Source organism: Hermetia illucens, chromosome 6 (genome assembly GCF_905115235.1).
Source record: "Hermetia illucens chromosome 6, iHerIll2.2.curated.20191125, whole genome shotgun sequence".
NCBI classification, from domain to species: domain Eukaryota; kingdom Metazoa; phylum Arthropoda; class Insecta; order Diptera; family Stratiomyidae; genus Hermetia; species Hermetia illucens.
Window position 1 is genome coordinate 101,037,242 of NC_051854.1, and position 22,972 is coordinate 101,060,213.

Below are 22,972 nucleotides of genomic sequence, written 5' to 3' on the forward strand. Positions count from 1 at the left end.
CCTATTCCGCCTGGCAGTCACAATTTTTCGCAAATCTTGGCTATATCTTTCAAAATTGAAACTTTCCATTACTTTTTGAACTGCGCACTTATTTACGGGCCATATCTGCCGCCGACGGAACTTCTATAATATTCCTTGGATCGAAAATACAATAATTGAGCTGTTCTAGAGGCCCCCAACGCCATCTGTCGTCAAGTACTAACATGTTGCAAACGGTAGCAAACGTTCAATAATTTTAATCTTTACTGAAATCTTACACCCAAGATATCTGAGGGTAATTTAGATACACAAATTGAAATTCAATTCAAAAACTTCATAGGCCTCGGCCGTCGGACTTAATTAAAGTGTTTCTCACCGAAGCGTTGTACGTTCAATTCCTTCTTTGCCTCCCGACACGCAACCTGACGAAAGTCAAACGCAAACAGCTGTCCGTCCACCTCCTGACATTTCCACTTTGAGATGGCATTCGAAGCTCGCCCTGCATCGTTAGTCGCAGCGTTATCTCCATTATTTTGTTATTAAATGTACAGTTCGCAAGTGTAAGACAGATCGGCCGACATTGTGACCTCGTAAATGTGTACAAGGACCGTTTTCTGATATTTGTTCGTGTTGTAAAGGAGTGCAAACGCCAGGAAAAATGTCGCGTCACAGGATCGTCCGGGCCATGGACTACAATGATGGTAACGTCAACCACTTTTTTGGCTTTGTAGATATTTCAGGGTGCGTTTCGTCACACAAAACGAGTTGCATATCTCAGCAGGAGGATTACGTTACCGTGCCACGTTCCAATACAAAGCACGGAGGGCTGTGTCTATTTACCAAGGATGAATTGAGACAAAGTGGATTTCGTTATTATGAAATGAATTGAATTGAATTGAATTGAATGAAATACAAAAGAAAAGTCTGCGAATTTTCAGGATCAGAAAAACACTTGTTCCATCATCAAAAGAACACGTCGTTAACTAAGAGCGCCAAATCCTGGCCACTTCGTAACAGCAAAAGCTTATTTTCTTATGAAGAACAAGCCATGGGTTGTCGTAACATGGAAGTAAAAAGAAATGTTTTCCCCCTCGTTTTTTATCGTCGTCGAGGCTCTAGAGCTCATTTCTGGCCTTGACCTTTAGGATGTCCTTCCGCGAAGCATCTCAATCCACTGATCATACCCCACTTTCGAAATAGGAACGGAATCGGCCCAGCGCTTTCGGAGTTTTCCCATCAGTTCTACTCCCTTCGAATACCCTTTTAGGTATCCGAATATCGTCTGTAGTTTGATCATGGCCAACCCATTGGAGCTTACGAAGTTTGATTATTTTAGAGACTTCAGAGTCGTCGAATATTTGATGCAACTCATTGTATACCCGCAGATTTGCGTCCTTTTTTTCATATTTTTGGGAGTAGGGTAGGTGAATGCGTTTACGCACAGAGTGTTGGACTCCCACAACAGCACGCTGGCGCACTACCAACTAAACACCTCCCTGTCATCAAAGAACTAGCCTGGAACCGTTTGACATATTACTTCGGGCTAGCCCTCCCGCTCTCCCGGCTTTAGGAGCCTTCAAGTCAAGAAATTCCTTTCACCAACGGGAGGGGAGAGGAGGAAGGGAGTTGTTGTTAGTTCAGAGAACCCCTTACCGTCCGATCCCTCCGCGGGTCGAGTTCAATCTTCTTCGCAATAAGAAGGGCCCGAACATAATGCGCAATACGATTCCAGCTCCCAGCGCTCTTCAGCATCTCTCTAACAATGTTGTCTGGAGAGAGTTCCCCTGCGTCTGCATAAAACTACTGGCGGAGGCCGTCCCACCTCTCGCAAGAGAAAAAGGTGTGTTCAGCGTGAGATCGCGCCTTCCCCCAATCCTGTGCAGGTAAGACTGAAAACCTCCATGCCCACTTAAAAGTTGGGTAAGGAAATAATCCATCTCACTGTGCGTTCTGTTCAACCATGGGTCTAATTTGTCGATGAGCCGCGCAGTCCACTTGCCCCTTGGCTCATTTTGCCAAGAAAGTTGCCACTCGTTAAGGGTGCGTTGACGTTCTTCACGGGCAACCACTTCTCTTAAGTTTTCGCCCTTACGGCGATAGATAGCTTTGCGCTCCTTGGCAAGGAGGGCAACGGGGATCACTCCCGCAATCACCATCACGGCCGGTTCGGAGACGGTGCGATAAGCAGACGCCACCCGGAAAACTCCCCGTCTCTGCACTTGAGCGAGGCATTTACGATGCACCTCCTTGTCAAGGGCATTAGCCCATACCTCCGCACCATAGAGAAGAACGGACTGCGTTGCTCCCATGAGGAGACGTCTCCTAGTTGATATAGGGCCGCCGACATTCGCCATTAGCCGACTCCAGCTGCAGCCCTGTCCGTTGCTGCTTTGATTTGCTCGAAGAAGCTCATCTTCGAGTCGAGCATTAAACCAAGGTATTTAATCGCTGGTTTTGACTCTATAGTCAACTCGCCGATCGATATGGGACGCAGGGTCAGGATTCTTCTTCTGGTTAGGATGACTACTTCGGTTTTTCCCAGCGCAAGGTTGAAACCGTGAGCAGCCATCCATCCGCTTACCCGTCGCATCAATATGTCAAGTCTGCTTTGCGCCTGTTCAACAGTGCGTTCGGCAACAAGTGCCGCAACGTCGTCTGCATAACCGATCAGGCGCGACTCTTTGGGCATATCGAGTCTCAGTAGACTATCGTAGGAAGCGTTCCAGAGGTCTGGCCCTAGGATGGATCCCTGTGCTACTCCGTAATGGACGTGATTTCCATCCTCCTCTGGCCCTCTAGCGTCTCATAGAGCAGGGAGCGATCTTTCAAATAATCCCTACATATCCGCAAGAGATAGCTTGGCACGTGAAAGGAGTTCTCTAGTGTGCCTAGTATATCTGTCCATCTTACGGAATTGAAGGCATTTCTGACATCAAGCGTTATGAGGAGCACTATCCGTCGAGATCGGCTACTGTGTGCGCATCTACGACCTCCATAACAGCATCCACTGTAGATTTCCCTGTTCTAAACCCGAACTGCCTTGCGGATAAGTCCCCGGCAGCACGGGTCGCTTCAGTGAGTCTACCCCTGATGAGCTTCTCGAGCACTTTTCCGGCCGTGTCAAACATACACAGCGGTCGGTATGCAGACGGGAGCTCCGAGTCTCCTTTACCCTTACTGATCAACGCGAGTCTGGCCACTTTCCAGCGACAAGGAAAAATGCCCTCCTTCAAGCACGCGTTGAACACTTCAAGCAGCAATTCTGGCCGCTGGCGGAACACCAATTTGTAAACTACCGCCGGGATGCCATCAGGACCTGGCGCCTTCCTGTTTTTCATAGTGAAAACCGCTTCTTCGAGCTCTCTCATTGTGAAAAGGGGGCAATCCACGACGCTTTCCGCGCTATTTACATCAACCCGTACAGGGTGTCTGGGGAACAATGCCCGCACAATGCGATCCATTTGATCGGTGCTCAGTATGCAGGGCTTCCGCAGAGCACCGATTTTGCGGGTGGCAAGCTTATAGCCAAGTCCCCACGGGTCCTCATTCACCTCATTAACAAGATTCTGCTGCCGCGAGCTTTGCTTTTATTTATAGCGCTGCGGAGTCTCCTTTCTGCTGATCTATATTGTGCCTTTATGGCACATGCCTCCTCGTTGGCGTGGCCAAACGGCGGAGCTTATGGCACTCCTTCCGTAGGTCGGCAATTTCTACCGTCCACCAGTACATAGAAGGCTTGTCGCGCCTGGGGCCTCTCCGGGGCATGGAAGCCTCTCACGCCGTCGTTATCAGTTTCATCACTGCATTTACGACGGTGTCAGCTGCGACACTACCACCCCCCGGAGTGTCCCCCAGCGCGGTCCTACCTGCTCCAAGAGCTTCGACGAACTTTCCGATGTTCACCCTCGCGACATTCCACACGCAGGGGGAACGTCGTGTTGGTGCTCGTCGGCAAGTAGCGTCAACCACTTCGAACGCAATGTACTGATGATCACTTGCTGAGAAGTCTTCTAGGACTCGCCACCCGTCCACCGATGATGCCAGAGATTCCGACGAAAAATTGATGTCAGGAATGCTTCCTATAGATTTGCTTCTTTGTGTGTGCTTTTAAAGTTGGCGCATCGAGGATCATGCTCAGTTTGAGAGCTGAATTCAGCATTTTGTTCCGTCCACTTTGCTTCCATCATTCGTCAGTTGTATATTTTCCAAGTACTTGTCGTTAAATTTTGTCTGGTGTTTTTCATTTTTCATAATTTTCGTTTTGTTTTCATTAATTCATAGATCAATTTCGCGCCATCGTTCGCGGTTATCTGAAATGCCCTTCAGTTCCCCCAAGACTTCGCGAGACGTTCGCATTCCTCCTCTACTCTTCTGCGCCTAGTGCCCTTGGGCGATCCCATCATCGGCCATCCTGTCCTTCAGATCGCAGGGCGTAGGGGTGCCAGTCCTGTGCGCCAGCCAAGTTCTTCGTTTGAGATACTATCAGACCAGCGTACTCCGAAGGCTTGGGGCTCTTGAGTAACAGTTGGGTTCACTTTCCATGTACTACTCCCATATAGCAGCACAGAAAGAACAATCTCAACTTGATTTTCGTGTTGAGATAATTATATTTCCAGATTTTAGAGAAGAGCGTTGGGTAACATCCAGTTCGGGGCCACCATCGGCAGAAACCACACTTCATAAATATACAAATTGATCGACGTCTTCTCGAAATCGATGAAGAGCAGGTACAGCGAAGATCTGAATGCCGCGCACTGTTCCAAAATGATTGGCAGGATGTTATGTGATCAATGCAGGCAGAAACCAGCCCACTTTCTGTCGATTAAGCTTTCCAGATGTTCTTTCATGCGACAAAATCACAACAATAATCCTGGAATACTTTAGCGATTATCTTTGCAACGGTGGAGAGCACACTCAAAATGGGTGCCCTTGTTTGGAATTTTAACGTTCGTTTCCTCTCGGATTCTCAAGATGTCCGCACGGAAGCAATAGATCTGCAGTGGCTTCAGGTGCAGCGATAAATAACTCTGTTAGAGACCGTCAAACACAGCGGCTTTATTCCATTTGGGTGCATTGTGTGTGTCGAAATGATTTCTCTTCTGCTTGGAGGAACATTCTGTGGTGAAATGTTCTTTGTACCTCTTCAGTTGCTCGTTATCGTTGATGAGAAGTCGACCGTTGACGTCGTTCATAGGACCATCAAAAAATTTACGACCACATGCAAACTCTTTCCTGATGCGGTATAAACTTCTAAAAAGATTGCGTTTTGTGGCATCTTCCGCTTCCCCGACCAGCGCAATAGCAAATTCTCTCTTGTCACGGCTTAGACTAGGGTGAATTTCGCTCGGTATCGGAGTTCTAGCGTGTCACGCCCGCCATCGCTCACAGCGGTCAATAGAACCTTCAACACATTATGTCCATCGATCCACTTCCACGATTTCGCAGTCAACCAGGTCTTATGACGTCTCTTCGGGACATGGTCCACAAGCGAACGATGTTGAACTTGCGAAAAGTGGCGGCGCAAGCGTACGTAAGCGTCCATCAGATTCCGTTCGAGGCCGATGTCAGCGCCTCTCTTGTTGGCACATCAGACAACTATCCTAAGTGATTGCTCACACGGTGTCGGAAACTCCAACGGCAGGCTCTATGTTCGAACAATGTGCCACCAATGATGAGGCGGTAGAAGTTGCAAAAATCCACGAACTTCCACAATTATCATCACGACCGCCAAGAACGTGTTCCTCATGACATTTTCGAGCAAGGTGTTGTCAGAGCCCACCTTGGCATTCAGATCTCCCATCGCCATCAAAATGTCACTTTTTGAAAGCCTCTCCTGGACTGTGTGTAATTGCTCGTCGAAAGCATCGTTCTTCACTATCGGAAGTCTTCGTTGGTGCATAGTATTGTACAATTGTGATGCTCCTTGATCTGGACCGAAATCTTGCAATTAGAAGTCTGTCAAACCCGGCTCTCAGGTCAACACAGCGCGCCTTGCGGTACCCGTCAGGAACAACGAGAGTACAAAACCATATTGCCGCAAGAAGGAGAGGAGTACTCTCCCGAGTGCCATCACCTTACTCTGCTCAGGCCCAGAATGTCCAGCTTAAACCCTTGGAATTCAAGCTCAAGTTGATGAAAGCGAGCATTCTGAGGACCCTAGCTACCATTTTCGAGGAGTGTGCGCACATTCCAGAAACCAGTTCTAGTCTGTTTTTGATAGCTCGTGAGCTCATTTCCTACCCGAAGCTTTGTTGAAGTTTCGGTAACAATAAAGTTTCAAATTTAAAAATTTCTATTGTTTTCAGTCGCCTTTTACGGCAAGCAGGGAAGACTTTGAGTGTATTCTTACGCCCCGATTCGCGATAAATGGAATGAATTTGGAAAAAGTTCTATCTTTAGACATGGTGACGAAAGGGCACGTTATGGAAGTTAGAATAAAATGAAGAGATCCGTCCCACTTTGTGCTATGTCCCGCGGTCCCACAGTCTTTTTAAGACACGGATTGATTTTTTTACCATAATCAAAGCCCCGCTATGGCAAGTAAAAACGTTACCAGTCTATAGTATGTGCATTGCTCAGCATTCATTGCAAGCGCAAATCCACGCTTGAAGCTTGCGATGTCGACGTAACCACAACCTCCATGAAACTCCCACAAGAGGGCCAACCGCTAAGTAACCGCGCTGAGAGCACAGGCATAAGCATTTTCCTGAGACATATGAACTCAGAGGGCTGCCACGGTTCCCATGGTACCAGATGAGGCTTCATGGCCGAAGCTACTTCAGCTGAGTCCGTGAACAAGCTCTTATCTGACCGCCCAAGGTTTTGAAGCTTTCGTCTACTGCATCATGACTATCAATCTTAATTCAGCGTTCCACGGTGCGACAACATGGAGGTTCTCCTCGGCTACTTGGTATTGATTAAATTGACAGGATTGCTACCCACCTACCGCCTGTAGTTTCGTCTACCAAGTCTAGTTTGACTTCCATATAGATCCACATCTATAGGTAGACCATAATGCTCCGCAGCAGGGACTCTAAAATTGAACCTTGAGGAACACCGGCTTTTACGATGTACCTTTCCAAACCGTCATCCGTTAAGTACCCAAGTACAATCATTTTAACCAAAATGCATTTAATCCGACCCCCTTTGCCGAGCTGAAAATATTCCGGATATCTGGCGATACCTTCACGCAGCGCTTGCCAACGTAACGATAACCCGTCGGACTACGAACTGAATAACCTCCGCTTGACACATTACTTTGGGCTAGCCTCGCCTCAGGGAGCCTGCAAGTCGGGAAATGGCTTTCATTAAAGGAAAGGCAAGGGAGGAAGGGGATTGTTAGTTAGAAGAACCACCTACCATTCTTTATCTTTTTCGCAACAAGAACATAAACATAATGCATAAAACGGGTCCATTTGTCAATGTGTCTGAGCATTTTTCTAACAATTGTTGACCGTAGAGAGCTCCCCCGCATCTCCGTAAAGTTTCCGATGAATCATATTCCAGCTTCCAAAAGAAAAAAAATGTGATCGGTAATGGAAGTCACTCCCGCGAACACCATTATTATCGACTCTGAGACAGCGTGGTAGACAGATACCACCCTCAAAGCTCCCAGTCTCTGTACTTGCACAAGGCAATTGTGATACACCTCCTTGCTAAGAGCATCAGACCAGACCTGAGCGTCATAGAATGAAATGGACTGCATTGCATTCACGAAAAGACGTGTCCATTTGTCATGAGCCAATTTAAGGCCGAAACTCCAGCTGTGGCTTTTCCGCTGCTTTAATTTACACAAAAGGTCTCAGGGTTTGACTATTTAATTATCTCCTTGATCGATATAGGACGGAAGGTTCTTTTTAGTGAAAATGACTACTTCCGTATTTTCCAGCTGCAAACATGAGCAATTACCAATCAATATGCCAGACAGGCCATATCCACGACCATTGCTACAGCATCAATCATAGAACGGGTTTTACAAGACCTATAATTTCGTTCCGATAGATCGCCCACTGGTTCCATAAACGGAAGCATCATCCTATCCAATATCTTGCCCATTACGTTTGAAAGACATATAGGGCAATGTGAAGAGGCACGTCAGGCATCAGTTGCACTACTGAACGGGAAACACTTCGTTCAGCACGCACGGTTCAAATTTCCTTGCAAGCCTCTCGCGCCTGGTCTTAGCGGTTTTGCTTCGAATCCTGTTCAATTCCGGCGCCTTATTTCCGGTACATCTGGAGTTCTCCAGTAGTTTCTCCTCTGTAACGACAAGGATCGGAAAAATGTCGTGTTGAACAGTTGGCACTAAGGGTGATTTTTGCTCGCATATTTTGTTCATTATAACCTTGTAGGCAGCGTCCCACGAAGAAAGGCTCATTAGAATGAAGTAATTCCGTTTGCTTTTCGTCTCAGAGAATGTCTGTGGCTGTATTACTAAAATGATGGTGCTCGTCTCAGTAAATATCTGTCTATATCAGGCAAATGTTGGTGTCTGGCTCTTAAAATGCGGACATGCAGTGTCCTCAATTTAGATACACATACAGGGTAGGCCATTTAATGTTATTTCTGGAAAAAAAACATAAAAAAATATTTTTTTTGCTGTTCATATTAAAAATCATTTATTTTAGTTCAAGAAGATTTGTTCCAGCTATTTTTTGAAAATGATATCTTTCAAATGTTTGCCTTTGGCCTTGATGGCCAAATGTGCTCTTTTTTAGCGTTTTCCATCGTTTTGGCCAATGTTTCGGCCGATATGCCGGCTTTTTCGTGTCGAATGTTGTTTTTGAGTTGAACTAGAGTCCTTGGATTTGAGATAGCCCCACAGAAAAAAGTCTGGTGGAGTCAAATCTGTTGATTTCGGTGGCCATGGAAAATCACCATTTTTGGATATCAACCTTCCGGGGAACAATGGGCTCAAAAAATCGATTGTAGCACGTGAAGTGTGGCAATTTGCTCCGTCCTGCTGAAACCAGAAGCCTTCCATGTCATTTTCTTCGATAATTGACATGACAAAATTATGAATCATGGCCCGATAACGCTCGCCATTAATAGTAACAGAGGGTCCTTCGTCATTTTCGAAAAAGATCGGTCGGATGATCTTTTCCGCACAAACACCGCACCACACAGTCATTTTCCCATCGAAGAGAGGCTGGTCTTCAATTAATTGAGGATTTTCGGTAGCGCAGAAGCGACAGTTTTGCTTATTTACGCCTGCATTTAACTGAAAATGGGCCTCGTCTGACATGATGATTTTTCGCCAAAAGTGTCGACGGCCCATTTGGCGTAATCAAGGCGTTTCGGATAATCAGTTGGGTTTAATTTTTGTGCCGATTGAATTTTGTACAGAAACGTTTTTAAATCGATACGAATTATGCGCCTGAGTGTGATTCTTGCAATGCCTAACTCCTGGGAACGGCGATAACTCGATGTTCTCGGAGTCTCCTCAATACTGGCTTGTACGGCTTCAATATTTTCATCGGAACGTCTTGTACGTTGTCTGGATGCGTGACTGGTATTGCTGAGACTACCGTGGTTAATAAATTTTGCGTATAAACGCTACAAAGTAATTTTAGATGGAGCACTTTTCACTTTATTTTTTTTTTTACGAAATGTACGAGTTAACACAATTGAGAGCTCCTTTTGAATGTAAGGCTGAATTATTTCAGCGCGTTCTTTTGGAGTTTACTGCTCCATGCTATAAATTGTCTTGAACTGACACACGGTATGTCATTAGTCAATCTGACATTCCTGCCAAAAGTTACAGGGTTGCCAGAAGGGTCCACATTAAATGGCCTACCCTGTATAAACGTAGTTCAGATGCAGAAACTTGCCTGTGACGGGCATCTGTCTGAGGCATACGCACATTCTTCTCCGTCTGATAAGAGACAAACATTTGCCAAGCAAACGCGGACAGTTATTTGAGATAGGCATAAACAATCGTGTGTCTATTGGCTATGGTAGGTACAGAAATTTGTTTGCAACAGATGCAGACATTGGTCTGAGCCAGATACAACAACATCAGCATGAAGTTGAGACTGTTCCGTGCTAATGGATTTTTTGGTTTTAAAATACATATACGGGAGTAATACATGAAAAGTTACCTCCACTGTTACCCAATAGTTTTAAGTACCCTTACGGGTCAGCCGCATGTAGATGTTTTGATCAACAGACGGAAGTGGCAGTGAATAGGTCATTCATTAATAAAGAGAAAAATAGACGAAACGATATCAATATTTTGTTTTTGAGTAGAGTTATAAAAAAACAAGCGGATTTGGAACTAAATGCTTTTCCTCTATCTTCCATTTCAGAATATGACGGTTATGACGACGTCTATGGCCACTCAGTGGACGATGACAATTGCATATCACCGTCAGATGCATCACAATGGATTTATGACCGTGCCAAAGGACAACAAAGTATGTCAGCATTTATGGCGAATAATGAAAACATTGAAGAGGAAGATGAAGACGAAGGTTGTGAAAATGGCGAAAGTTCTTACAACAAAAAGCGTCGTGACTCAGAAAATTTTCAAATGCCTGTTTTGGACGATCTGACCCAAGCGAAATTGATGTCGTGCATGGAAGAGATACGAAATGTGGTAGGCGATACAACTTCAGATCGGCAGATTGTAGAAACAGTCATGAAGTATGATTACGACGTTGCAAAAGCTTTGGACAACATTCTGAACGCGCCATCTAACAGCGTTCGTGAGAAGAGGACGCCTCGGCCGGCTAAAGACCAACTGGAAAAAGGTGAATAGAGTTCCTATTTGAAATTCTCTATTGTCGAGTGTACTTAGGGAATATCTTCAATCTTTGTTTCTCCTCTTTTCATGTTACCCTATTTGCAACTGCACTTGTCACTGACACATTTACACTTCTACTTTGCAAGGTAAGACTTTCAACCAAATTTAGCAATAAATAATATTAAGTTCAAAATACCCTCACTGAAGCCTAACCTATCGGTTCCATCACTGGCTAGTAGCGAAAGTGGTGAGAATATCGACGAATACATAAAGAAAAGTTTTCAAACTGCAAAGTTAGGTGGCCTTGCACCAAAGCCATCTAAACCGATTTTTGTTGTTCCGCAACTCAAGGCGTCGAGCAGCTCAGAGTCCGAAAGCCCTAAATCAAGTCAATTAACTCAATGTAGTCCACAGTCCCTGTCAGGTACAAATATTAGCAGTTCTTTCAACATACCGAAGCTGAGTTCATCCTTACCAAATGAATCGCTTTCATCATTGAATACCGGCAGTCCATCCAATCACGATTTACTCCTTAAGAAGATTATGGAAAGTAAGAAAAAGAACGCTGAAGTGCAGCAATTGAATGCAAACTTCGAAAAGAGTCTAACATTAACCGACACTCCAACAAGCAATCGCAAAACTTATGATGATCACGTAATAGATTTAACCGAAGCCTTAAGTACAAGTTCAATCAATCCTGAACCGCTTAAGGGTAGGAGCACTAAAGTTCAAAAGAAAGTCGAACAATTTCATATTCCATTCATTGGCTGTGATAGGCCGGGCATTGAGAAAAAGCCAGAAATGAATTTTTATTGTCAGATGGACATGTCGCACGTTCTGAGGGAAAATATTTCTAAGATTGCTGGGAAACCAACGAATTTTGGAAAAATTATGATTCTGAAATATCGTTGCCGTAGCATTCCCTACGTATCGCATTCGTTTCGAACGAAACATCATCTTAAGCGTTTCAAATTCGATTGTCGGTCCCCTGATGATATCATTTTGGATCATTTGAATAAAAATAAAATTTGATATTTGTGGAAATTTTTACTATTTTATGAATATTTTGTTTTTAACTGATTTTAGCATTTATAGTATTTAACTTAGTATGAATGATGTGAATTTTTATAAATAGATAAATTCATATTTGAGACAAAGGATCTTTTGAAAAAGTGAGGCATCATCACTAATTGATGAAAAAACTATTCCATTTCAAATGGAAACAGTCTACTCTACTCTACGGAAAGTGACCTTCTAATTCTTCATTTTCTTCAGCCTTTGCCCCGTTCACAGGCGCGGTCAGCTCGTCGTAATCATTTTCGCCATTTGGCTCTATCAAATGCCTGATCTGGATGCAATCGCAAGACTTTTGCATCCCCTTCCAGCGTATCAAGCCACCGTTGTTTCGGCCTGCCTTTTGGTCGTTTACCATCGACTTCGATGTTCAGACCAATCTTGCCAAGTGAATTCTCGTTAGCGCGAATTACGTGACCATACCGTCGAAGACGACTCTCGCAATTTTTCCACGATCGGTGCAACCCCATAACGATCGTGGATATCCTCATTTCGGATGTGAACAAAACGTGTCACGCTATTAGTCTAATGCAACATCTTCGTCTCCATTACCGCAAGACGCCGTTCATTGTCTTTTATAGTAGGCCAACACTCAGAACTATAGAGAGCGGCAGACGGACGACATTGCGGTAAATTTTAGGTTTGAAACGTTCGCTGATACGTCGATCACAAAGAACACTAGTTGAAGAATGCCTCTTCATCCAGGTTGCGTTAATGCGTGAAGTAACGCAGTTCTCCATCGGCTGATAGCGTTGACCCGAGGTATTTAAATCGCTTAGTTCTGGGCAGATCACTGCCGCTGACAGTGATTGCGCCTTTTTCATGGGGATCGGTCGTTCAGTTCAGTTTTGTTTAGATTTCATCTGAGACCGTGTTGCATGAGACGATCATTCCATTTTTGAACAAGTTTCTCGAAATCATGTTTGCTATTAAACGCTAGGAAAACATCATCTGCATGAAAGCAGTCTATAGTGCGCTGAACGTTGGATGTCCCGTGTGACGGTGTGCATAACAAGAACAAAAAGGAGTGGTGAGGGAGCGCCTCCTTGATGAACACCAACAGAGACACGAAGTGGTTTTTATACACCTGCTATACTTCGAACTTTACTTTTCGGATCGTGATAGAGCAGTTGAACCCAGCGCACGAGTTCTTCCGGCACTAAGTGTTGTCGTAGAGGTTGCCAGATGAGTTCGTGTGACACACGGTCAAACGCTTCCTCTAGATCCAGAAATGTATTGTAAAGAGGGCGATGCTTCTCACGTGCCGATCAGAAGAAGAATCGGATCCATCATAGATGCCTTGTCGTCTCATCGGCGAAAACGTCAATCGGCCTCATTCCGGCTACTGCAAAGTTCACTTCATCTGAGATGGTTCTATAACCGCACCACACTCTTGTGTGTGTGTGTGTGTGTGTGTGTATGGTGGGGGAGAAGCTACAGCTTCTGAGCACTCAGGCCGCGTTGGCCCATTGTACTCGCCTCCCCCGTCTAACGGAATATTCCGGATTCGTTAACGTATCAACACCACACTCTTAAGGAGCCTTTTCATAACACCTCCTCAACTTTTGAGAATTGCATGCGGTGTACAATGCAGTTGACCAAATTGGCGCTGCATGGAGCAGTGTGGACGTCACCACTCTAGTTATAAGCAGTCTACGAACGCATCGCGGGCTCCTAACATTTGGCATCTTCCTTGCCAAGGCCATGCTAACATTGGACGCCTTGGTGAAAACATGTTGTAAATGCTGCTTGAAATTCAACCTCGCATCTATCATTACTCCAAGGTATTTAATTGGATGGTTTCCTTACGCCGCTTCATGATAAGCACCATCTCTGTTTTATCCACCGCGAGTGCAAGCCTGCATCTTACAGCCATTTTTTTGTAGCAGTGATTGCTTCCGATGAATATAATTCCACATCCACCAGATGTTTTGCAACAACCATCACCACTATGTCATCGGCGTAACCCACTATTGTGACCTCGCAAACAACTGAGACGTTAAGAACATCATTATACATGATATTTCACAATAGCGGTTCCAGAACAGAGCCCTGTGGGTGCTCCACAGGGCGGAAACAATGGATTCTTTGGTTCCATTGTCTGTGTCGTACTAGAGCCCTCTATCTGTTAGCATCGACTAGTGCAGCTAAGTAACTGGGTACACCAATCACCGCCAATAACCTCCTTCGCATCGCGATTTTAGCTAAGCCAATGACCAATTTGATGACGTCGACGGCTGATCTGGCCGTATGGAAGTCGCATTGTCTCTCTACAGCCGGAAGCAATCTATTGTAGATTATTCACTCCCACATTTTGCCCATAGGGTTCAATAGACATATAGGTCTGCAGGAAGATGGTTCACCAGGAGGCTTTTCCATGTTTCGGGAAAAATCCCATCCGGCAAGCATGCTTCAAAAAACTCTACGAATATGTCTGGCCTCGACTTAATGGCCAGCTAAGGGGCTTTGTTTGGTGGGCTGTCGAGGCCCGGCGCTTTATCTCCCAACCAAACGCAAATCTCCAGTATTTCTTTGGGCCTTCTACTGGGGAAAGTATAACATCCCGGCATTGATGAGCCGCATGCTGCCGCGATACACTCCGTGATAAGGAGGGCTCTCTCGAAAGGTGTACCTGACATAGTGTCCTGGTCTAACCACACATCTATGAATGTTTGCTCGTCAATTGCTTTCGCAGACCAACCTGACGTTCTCCTCATTCTTGGACGAGCAGATTTCCAATCGCTTGACTTGTTCTTCAGGTCAAAAACTTTTGCCTCGTGATCACTGTGGGTGTAGTATTCACTGACATTCCAAGCCATATTGCGAGCTAGTGAAGGACTAACAAAAGTCAGATCCGAAACCGAACCTGACGATCGTTAGCCAATATATATTCTTCTTTTTCTTCAGCCTTTGTCCCGTTCACAAACGGGGTCGGCTCGTCGTGATCGGTTTCGTCATTTGGCTCTATGATATCTAACTACGCGAAAGACTCCAAGAGACAACGGCCTCTTGTATTCGTTAGTGGACTTCCCCATTCTGTGGCACAACATTGAAGTCATTGGCGAAGTCCTTTTGTCTGTCAATCTGTCCAACATGTCCTCGAGTTCATTCAACGTCAGGCTTGGAGGACCATAGCAGCTGTACATACGTATATGCCGTCTATTTTGCCCATACGAACCCACTTGTAGACTTCCTCACTCATTTCTGTATGGCTTGGTCCCACAAGGCCCACAAGGCTGCCAAACCTGTACGATCGACCCATACAGTATTGTTAGGATTTCTGTAGGGGTCGCTTATTATTGCCATTTTGACCTGTGATTCATGGGTGGTCTGCGAGAGCAGGACTTGTGGGACCCTGCTGTGATTGAGGTTGATTTGGATCAACCTCATTTTCTCACTGCATTTAGCGCCTTTTTGAACTCGGGACATTTGCCGCTTCCAGCAATATGCTCGCTGTCCAGGCCCTCATTTTCATCACACAACATGCGTTTGGGATCCTTGTTACATTCCTGAGCAATGTGACCTGTTTCTTCACAATGTCTGCATCGGTCAGACCGATCAACCGCACTTGTGCATAGTCTTAAAAAATTTTCGTACAAAAGACACTTGAAGCATCTCTTCAACGAGATCTGCTCTCTAAGGCGACAGACTACCCATTCCCTATATCTGGCAGCTTGCGCGCTACTTCTGCTCGTAGCCGGATGATCGTCGTCTGTGTACCTCCATACGCCCTTCTAAGACCTACAATGGATGCCTCCTACAAGTCGTGTAGGTTTAACTATTCTGCCAAGGCAGTGCAGATTTCCGCCTTAAAAGTATTTGATAATTCTAGGTCCTTACACTGTATAGCGATCTCATGCTTTTGAACACGCACGGTAGCAATTTTTTTACGTAAACTTTTGACTTGGCTGCGCCTTCAGCTTTGCTCTCTTTTCAGTTCAAGCATCAGATCTCCCTTTTGGTTCCTCCGGATCCTGCTTACATTCCCCCCTCACTTCGGGGTGGCTCCTCATTCTCTTCTTCTTTTTTATTTTTTTTTTATCCAACCCTAGTCCAACCGTCGTGTACCTTTTCATCAGACATCGGCGCCCTTGGTGTCACTAGTGTTTTAGGCACTGCTTTCAGACCTACAGAGGTTTTAGATCCCTTCCTTAAAGCGAGTGACACGCCTTTTTCTTTTGGGAATCTGCTTCACGTGCATTTACCGCACTCTAAGTCGTGTATTGATGTCGTCATCATAGAAAATGAACTCATATGAATGGTGGAGTTGGAATTTGGAGATATATTGAGGGATATTTAGGATTTTTTAAGGAATGTGAAAACGTACATAGGCAATTTCCCCCAAAAGATGAACACAAAACCTTTATACCCTAAGCGTCCAGCTTCTGGGGTCGAATCGGCTTTTAAAATGGAAAGGCCTAAGGGTTTGGATTGTTAACGAAACCGAATCGTAATGTTCTTCGAAGTGTGATTTATCAAATTACTTTGAAGGACTTTCAACTCAGACAACATAGAAGAGAACCTCATCACCTCATTTGATAGGGTATGTTATGATTTTCATGTGAAATATGTTTAGTTTCCTCTGCCCGTCTTCATAGCCATTCTTGGTCAAATTGGTTGTTCAAATTCTTTCCGCGCAATAGCCAGCTTCTGGGGTGGTAGAGGACGCACCTTCGAGAAGATCGGGGAACCAGTAGTGTTAATGTGGTGCTGCACATTATGCTTCACTGGACTTGAGAGACTACACTCGGTAGTAATCTGGCTGAACTTTTGGAGGAGTGTCCGAACACGAGAGTCGGTGATGTCTTCCAAAAGAACGGAAAGGTTATTGTCAGCGTGAGATACCATTTGGCCCGACGAATTAAGGTTAGTCGTGGGGTCTATAAGGGGCTTATTTTGCAAGTCCACCAGCAACCCATAGTGACACAAGAAGTCTGCGCCTAATATGGGGAACCTGACATCCGCCAGGATGAAACGCCACGAAAATGTCCTACGCAAGCCAAGACTCACGTCCACTTGCCTGTACCCGTATGTATTGATGCGGGAGGAATTTGCTGCCGCCAGTTTGAGGGGCTGTGGATAAAGTTTATGATGCCGGGGTACGGGAAGAACCGAAACCTCCGCACCCATGTCGACGAGGTAGTTGCGCCCGCTGAGGGGGTCGAAAATAGTTAGGCGACGTGGCGCTGCGCTCTGGGTGGCCGTCGCCAAGACCCCCCGCGGACCTAGTTTTTTGCGGTAGGCGCGAATTTACAAGATAGTGTACATCTTGTCGCTTTATCTCCGAAGTTACGATGGTACCAGCAAATACCTTTGTCCGCAGGCTGTCTTGACGACCTGCTACTCGAACGCCCTTTTCGTGTGGCAGACCGTGAGCGAGCTCGCGATCTGGCACTCAAACGCTGAGCGTCCAACGTCGCCCGCATCTCGGCCACGCTGGCCGTTAAAGGGGCTATCTCGCGCCTTAAGTCACCCACCTCATCCGACGATGGTTGAACGGCCGCTATGGTTGGGTGAACGTACACCTCCTGCGCCTGGTCGGCCGTCGCTGCCAGTTCCTCCAAGGAACCGGAAACGCAAGCTAGGATCGCCTGGGAGCCGTCGCAGCCAGAGCGACTTGATCAGGTCATCGCCAAGCTTGCTCCCACCCAATTGCCTCATTTCGCGAAGCAATTGGCTGGGAGTTCGATCACCCAACGTTAAACCCGCTAGCAAGTGGTCTAATTTTGCCGACTCGCTTGCCGACAGGCGCCTGATCAACTCACTCTTGAGCTGCGTGTATGATGCCGACTTCACTACGTCGGACACCAGAAGAATAGACTCTTCGTCCAGGCCGACCACCGCGTAGTTGAAGCGGGTCGCGTCCGATGTGATGCCGAACATTTGGAACTGCGCTTCCAAATGTACGAACCACAGCTCCGGGTTCCGCCGCCAAAACCATTAGTTGGAATGAAGTTGATGGACCGACTCCTTTCCTGCGAAACTCCTTGCGATGGAAGCAATTATATTTTTTTACTGATTTTTTTTTTAAATATTTAAATTATTTATTAAAGATAATTTAAGCAAGTGTTGTGTTGACTGCTGCACTTGCTGTTGTTGCTGCTGTTGCGCACGCTTGAGTCCCCGCTCGGGCTGGCGTGAATGCGAGTGGCCGTCGCGGGTGATTCGATTCACCAGAGCGGAGGCTTAAACTTGAAATCCTCGGGCTACTGCTGATCGTTGCCGCGGCTACTCCTGTCCCTGCTACGTGACTCTACCTGCCGTTTCCTTCCCCTCAGATGTCCTGTGAGTTCCCAGTTCCGCAATTCGACAGCTGATTGACTTGACCGGCCGAGCAACGAGGAAGGGGCGACGAAAATGTCCGCCGGTGGCACTTAGACAGCTCGAGCCGTGGGCGCAGCTTTTCCTCGCTCGGCTCTACTTGGGCGCGCTGGGTGATTAGCTCGCGATGCGATGACTGAGCGAAATGTTTTCGTACAATCCCCGACGTTATAGCGACGCAGCGAAAGGCAAGACTCGTTTTTGGGCGAGAAAAGTGCAAATCCGTTGAATGTGCTACGCGCACCGGGCTGAAGATCGAGATTTTGGGAAAACACTGCGATCCTTTCTTTGTTGTTTGTTGCGGAGCAACTGGTGGGAACGATTTATTTGGGATCGCTGATGCTGGAGTTCCCAAGGATGCTGTTCTTCGGGGCCACCACTTTAGTACTTTAATCACTTGATCCGTCATGAAGCTATTTCGAATAAGTTTAAATAAATCGATATTGACTGAAATGCTTCCAGTGAAAAGGTAATTTAGTAACAAAAACAACACTTTTTGAAGGGCTCCATTTCGATGAGTTTCTTATAAAGTTTTATTCACATGTGATCGTTGTTCTTAAGTAGCACCATTTCCCTCAAATTTAAATGTCCATCATGGTTAGCGATGGCACTACTAGCTTCGAAGTTGACTTAAATGGGACTTCGATTCACGACTGCTACCCGCCGCGGTTGGAGACAGAAGAGACCGGCTTATTTCCATGCGGTCCTTACTGTCCCAACCAACGGCACTTTCTCACCGCTAGTTCTCCACTCCCGTGGCGAGTTCTAAAATGATTGAGTGGAGAGTTCCGCGCCATCTAGCCGTCCGCATCCGCAACATTCGAAATAAATTTCAAATGCTGCGGATCCTGCCGCGCCACACTTTGTTGTCCTTCAGTTTAGATGCAACTTCCCTATAACAACCCTGGTTCTTGTCGGAATAGTGGACGGAATCAAACCGCATTCGGCCTAGTATGAAATCGCACCTTTTACCAATCGTTTCCACACCTATAAACTGGTAATCCTTGTTTTGTAGGAACTGCTCAAAAGACAATGTTAGCCAACCACTCACGATATTTTATGATGTACAAATCAATTATTTCAAGGAAAGTCTTTATTGTAAAATATTTTGTAGGATTTTTAAGTCACAATAAATTGTTAAATATTTTAAACTTTTCAATTTGCTGTTGTTGCACCTTTTCCTAAAATTCCCGAGACTCTCCACCAGGTATCGTTCCCAAAATATTAGAACCGAAACAAACGAAACCTCTTGCAGTTACAACAGTTATCACCGCACAACTTCCTGAAAGGTCAATCAAAAAAGGATTCGATATTAGCTCACCAAAAACGTTATCGCCTGCAGTCTCAGGGAGAAATACTCCGGAACAAACTTCACCCCTCGAAGAGTCAACAAAATCAACGGGTCGGACCAAAGACCAACAAAATCGTAATGTACAACAATTGTACTCAAAGGAGCGCGGCAATGAGAAGAAACATCTGCATATGGTGGTCATTGGGCACGTGGATGCTGGCAAAAGTACACTCATGGGTCATTTGTTGTACGACACAGGGAATGTATCGCAGCGAGTAATGCACAAACACGAACAGGAAAGTAAGAAATTGGGCAAACAGAGCTTTATGTACGCCTGGGTGCTGGACGAAACTGGCGAGGAGCGGACGCGAGGAATAACAATGGATGTGGGCAGTTCGAGAATTGAAACAAGTTCAAAAATTGTAAGTAGAAGCCCGGGAAAGTGAATGTTTCTATTCGCAAGAAATGCTCCCCCCTCTCCAAGCATGCAATACTGTTTTGAATTGAACTTGGTTTTCTCAGGTGACTTTACTTGACGCACCAGGACATAAGGACTTCATCCCTAACATGATATCCGGCGCTACCCAAGCTGACGTTGCGCTTTTAGTGGTCGATGCTACTCGAGGTGAATTCGAAACAGGATTCGAACAAGGCGGGCAGACAAGAGAGCATGCACTTCTAGTGAGGTTCGTATTTGTGCTTGGTATTTGCATTGCGCATTGCATGTCGTCGGTATTAAATATATTTTCTTACAGATCCCTCGGCGTGAGTCAATTGGGCGTTGTAGTCAACAAACTAGACACAGTCGGATGGTCTAAGGAGCGATTCGACGAGATCGTGACCAAGATGAAGTCATTCCTCAAGCAAGCCGGTTTCAAAGAATCTGATGTAGTCTACGTTCCATGCTCCGGTCTGACTGGGGAAAATTTGGTGAAACCAGCAACAGAAGCTGAGCTTGTATCCTGGTACAAAGGTCCGACCCTTCTAAATGTCATCGACAACTTCAAATTGCCTGAACGGTCGATCGATAAACCCTTCAGAATGTCAGTGTCAGACATTTTCAAGGGAACTGGATCGGGATTTTGTATTTCCGGACGAATTGAAACTGGTGTACTCTGCGTGAATGATAAAGTGCTAGTCGGACCAAGCCGCGAACAGGCTCAAATAAAAAGCATAATGATTGACGAAGCCTCAGTTACAGCAGCTTTTGCTGGCGATCAAGTCTCGGTTTCACTTTCCGGAAATATCGATATTGCCAACATCTCGGTGGGTTTTATTATCTGCGATCCAGCAAATCCAATACCGATTGTTACCCGAATGCAAGCCCGCATCATAGTCTTCAATGTCAAGGTGCCAATAACATTGGGCTATCCGGTTCTACTCCATCACCAATCCCTGATCGAACCTGCCACTATCGTCAAACTAAATGCTCAACTTCATAAGGGTACCGGGGAAGTGATTAAGAAGAAACCTCGTTGTCTCGGCAACAATTCCTGCGCTCTTGTTGAAATTGAAACAAGTCGACCCATTGGAGTGGAACTTTATGCTGATGTGAAGGAGCTCGGAAGGATAATGCTTCGTGTTAGTGGTGTGACGATTGCAGCCGGTCTTATAACGAAAATTATCAAGTGAAGATAAAATCGTTTTGCTACTCCTTGTCAACGTGCTAATTTATTATCGTGAATTCTGCCGCTGGTGCTTCAAGCATTTGATGATGGATATGCGCTGGCGCTGAAGGTTTCTATTTACATAATTTCACAATGTTTTTACTGTCAATATTTAAGGTTGATATTTTTTTGTTGAAACGAAAACTTTCTCGATTTAATAATAAAAAATGTCCTTTTGTTACTTATTGTTGTGTAGCACCATAAAAATAAATAAGACTATTTGTGTAGCGATGCCTTGAAAGCAGAACGCCAAATAATTGCGATACTTATATCCTTAGGGCCGCATAATATGCAGAGCAGGAATTCTTGAATAAAAATGAAGGAAACCTCAAAGAAGGGGTAACGCGAAAAGGTTCAAAAGGGACGTTTACACCACAAGGAAGTAAACTCCTTGCTATAGTCTTACTCGAAATGAAGCCGATTATTGATTGCTGTTGCTAAAGGAACTACACAAAGACGGTTTTAGGGTAGGTAGGTAGTTATCAGTGGCCGCTCCGAGGAGTCGAATTAGCGCTTTGGTGCGCCGTTTTGATGCCACAAACTCCTAAGACCGTAACTGTTGGTATGGGAGCAGTTAGGCAGAGCCAGCCGGCTCGAATCTTAAGAGCCAGCCCGTAGCATTCCCGAAGGAAAACCGCTCTCCGACCCTGCGGCTAAAAATCTCTCTGAGATCCCCAAAGAATGGTTTACCCAGTGTCCGCAGCCCGACTCTAGCCAGAGCTGGGCAATCGCAGAGAAAGTGCATGAGGGTTTCCCTTTCTTCTCGGCAGCTTCGACAATGCGAGTTGTAGGGTATGCCGAGCCTAGCGGCATGGTCCCCTATGGGCCAGTGCCCCGTGCAGACCGCCGTAATCTTAATGCATTTGCACGCGTCTGGCACAGGAGCTCTCGTGATCGGGCCAAATTCTCCTTGACTTGGCACAGCTTGTAAGCCTTCGCCATCTCAGGCCCGCGGCTGCTAGGTAGTGCGAGTAGACTCCGCCCCCGACAGCCGCCAGCGGAACACCGACTGTATTCGCCGAGGGACTGCCAAGAGCAGAGCCTTGCCTGGTCAATCCGTCAGCCCGCTCATTCCTCTCTATGTTCCTACGCCCGGGAACCCAGAGGAGAGTGACCTTGAGCGGGCCGCCCAGATGGTTGAGCGCGTTTTTGCACTGCCCCACCAGCCGGGAAGATGTCGTCGTTGAGTACAAGGCCTTGATGGCCGCTTGGTTGTCGGTCAGAATGGCTATGTTACGCTTGGGGCTCGAATCACGCTCCAGCCATCGACAGACTTCCAATATCGCCAGTACTTCCGCCTGGAATACACTTGGGAGACCATACGACTTGGATACACCGTGTGTATTCGCGAAAACCCCCGCGCCGACTCCATAAGCCCTCTTTGATCCGTCCGTAAAGAATACCGTGTCATAGTCTTGCAACACGCCGCCGGTCTTCCACTTTGCCCTGGTTAGAAGGTCCACAGCAAAGTTTCTCGTGAAGTTCAGCTTGGGTGTGACATAGTCCGTGGGGGATGCCCAGATTTCTCGAGGTATTTCATCTAAGATGTTGCTGTGGCCGTAGGACTTCGCTGTCCACCATCTGGACTCACGTAGTCTGACGGCACTGCACGCTGCAACATATTTGATGTGGAGGTCTAGAGGGAAGAGATGCAGGAGTACATTGAGGGCATCTGCCGGGAGGACTGCAGAGCCCCCGTACCACCGGCACACGTGGTTCTTTGAATCCTATTAAGCTTCGTTCTATTGTATTTCTTCTTCAAAGCCTGCCACCATACAATAGATCCGTACGTCAGGATCGGACGCACTACAGCGGTGTACATCCAGAGAACCATCCTCGCCCGGAGACCCCATTTCTTTGCAAAGTTTCTCTTACAGACATAGAAGGCTATACAGG

At 46.1% G+C, this 22,972-nt stretch overlaps 1 protein-coding gene across 3 annotated transcripts; it reads left to right on the plus strand.

The window, feature by feature from the left end:
- Positions 1-432: 432 nt before the first annotated feature.
- On the plus strand, positions 433-21,261 carry LOC119658833 (HBS1-like protein). 3 transcript variants are annotated; one of them, XM_038066572.1, is made up of 6 exons: positions 433-680; positions 10,287-10,730; positions 10,875-11,186; positions 19,383-19,831; positions 19,932-20,095; positions 20,165-21,261. In XM_038066572.1, exons 1-6 carry the CDS (start codon positions 638-640, stop codon positions 21,039-21,041), a joined length of 2,289 nt encoding a protein of 762 aa, XP_037922500.1. In that variant the 5' UTR covers positions 433-637; the 3' UTR covers positions 21,042-21,261. The 3 variants fall into 3 exon arrangements, with proteins under 3 accessions (XP_037922500.1, XP_037922498.1, XP_037922499.1); XM_038066570.1 differs by lacking the exon at positions 10,875-11,186 and having other exon boundaries at positions 19,323-19,831; XM_038066571.1 differs by lacking the exon at positions 10,875-11,186 and having other exon boundaries at positions 19,326-19,831; positions 20,165-21,041.
- The last annotated feature ends 1,711 nt before the right edge of the window (positions 21,262-22,972 follow it).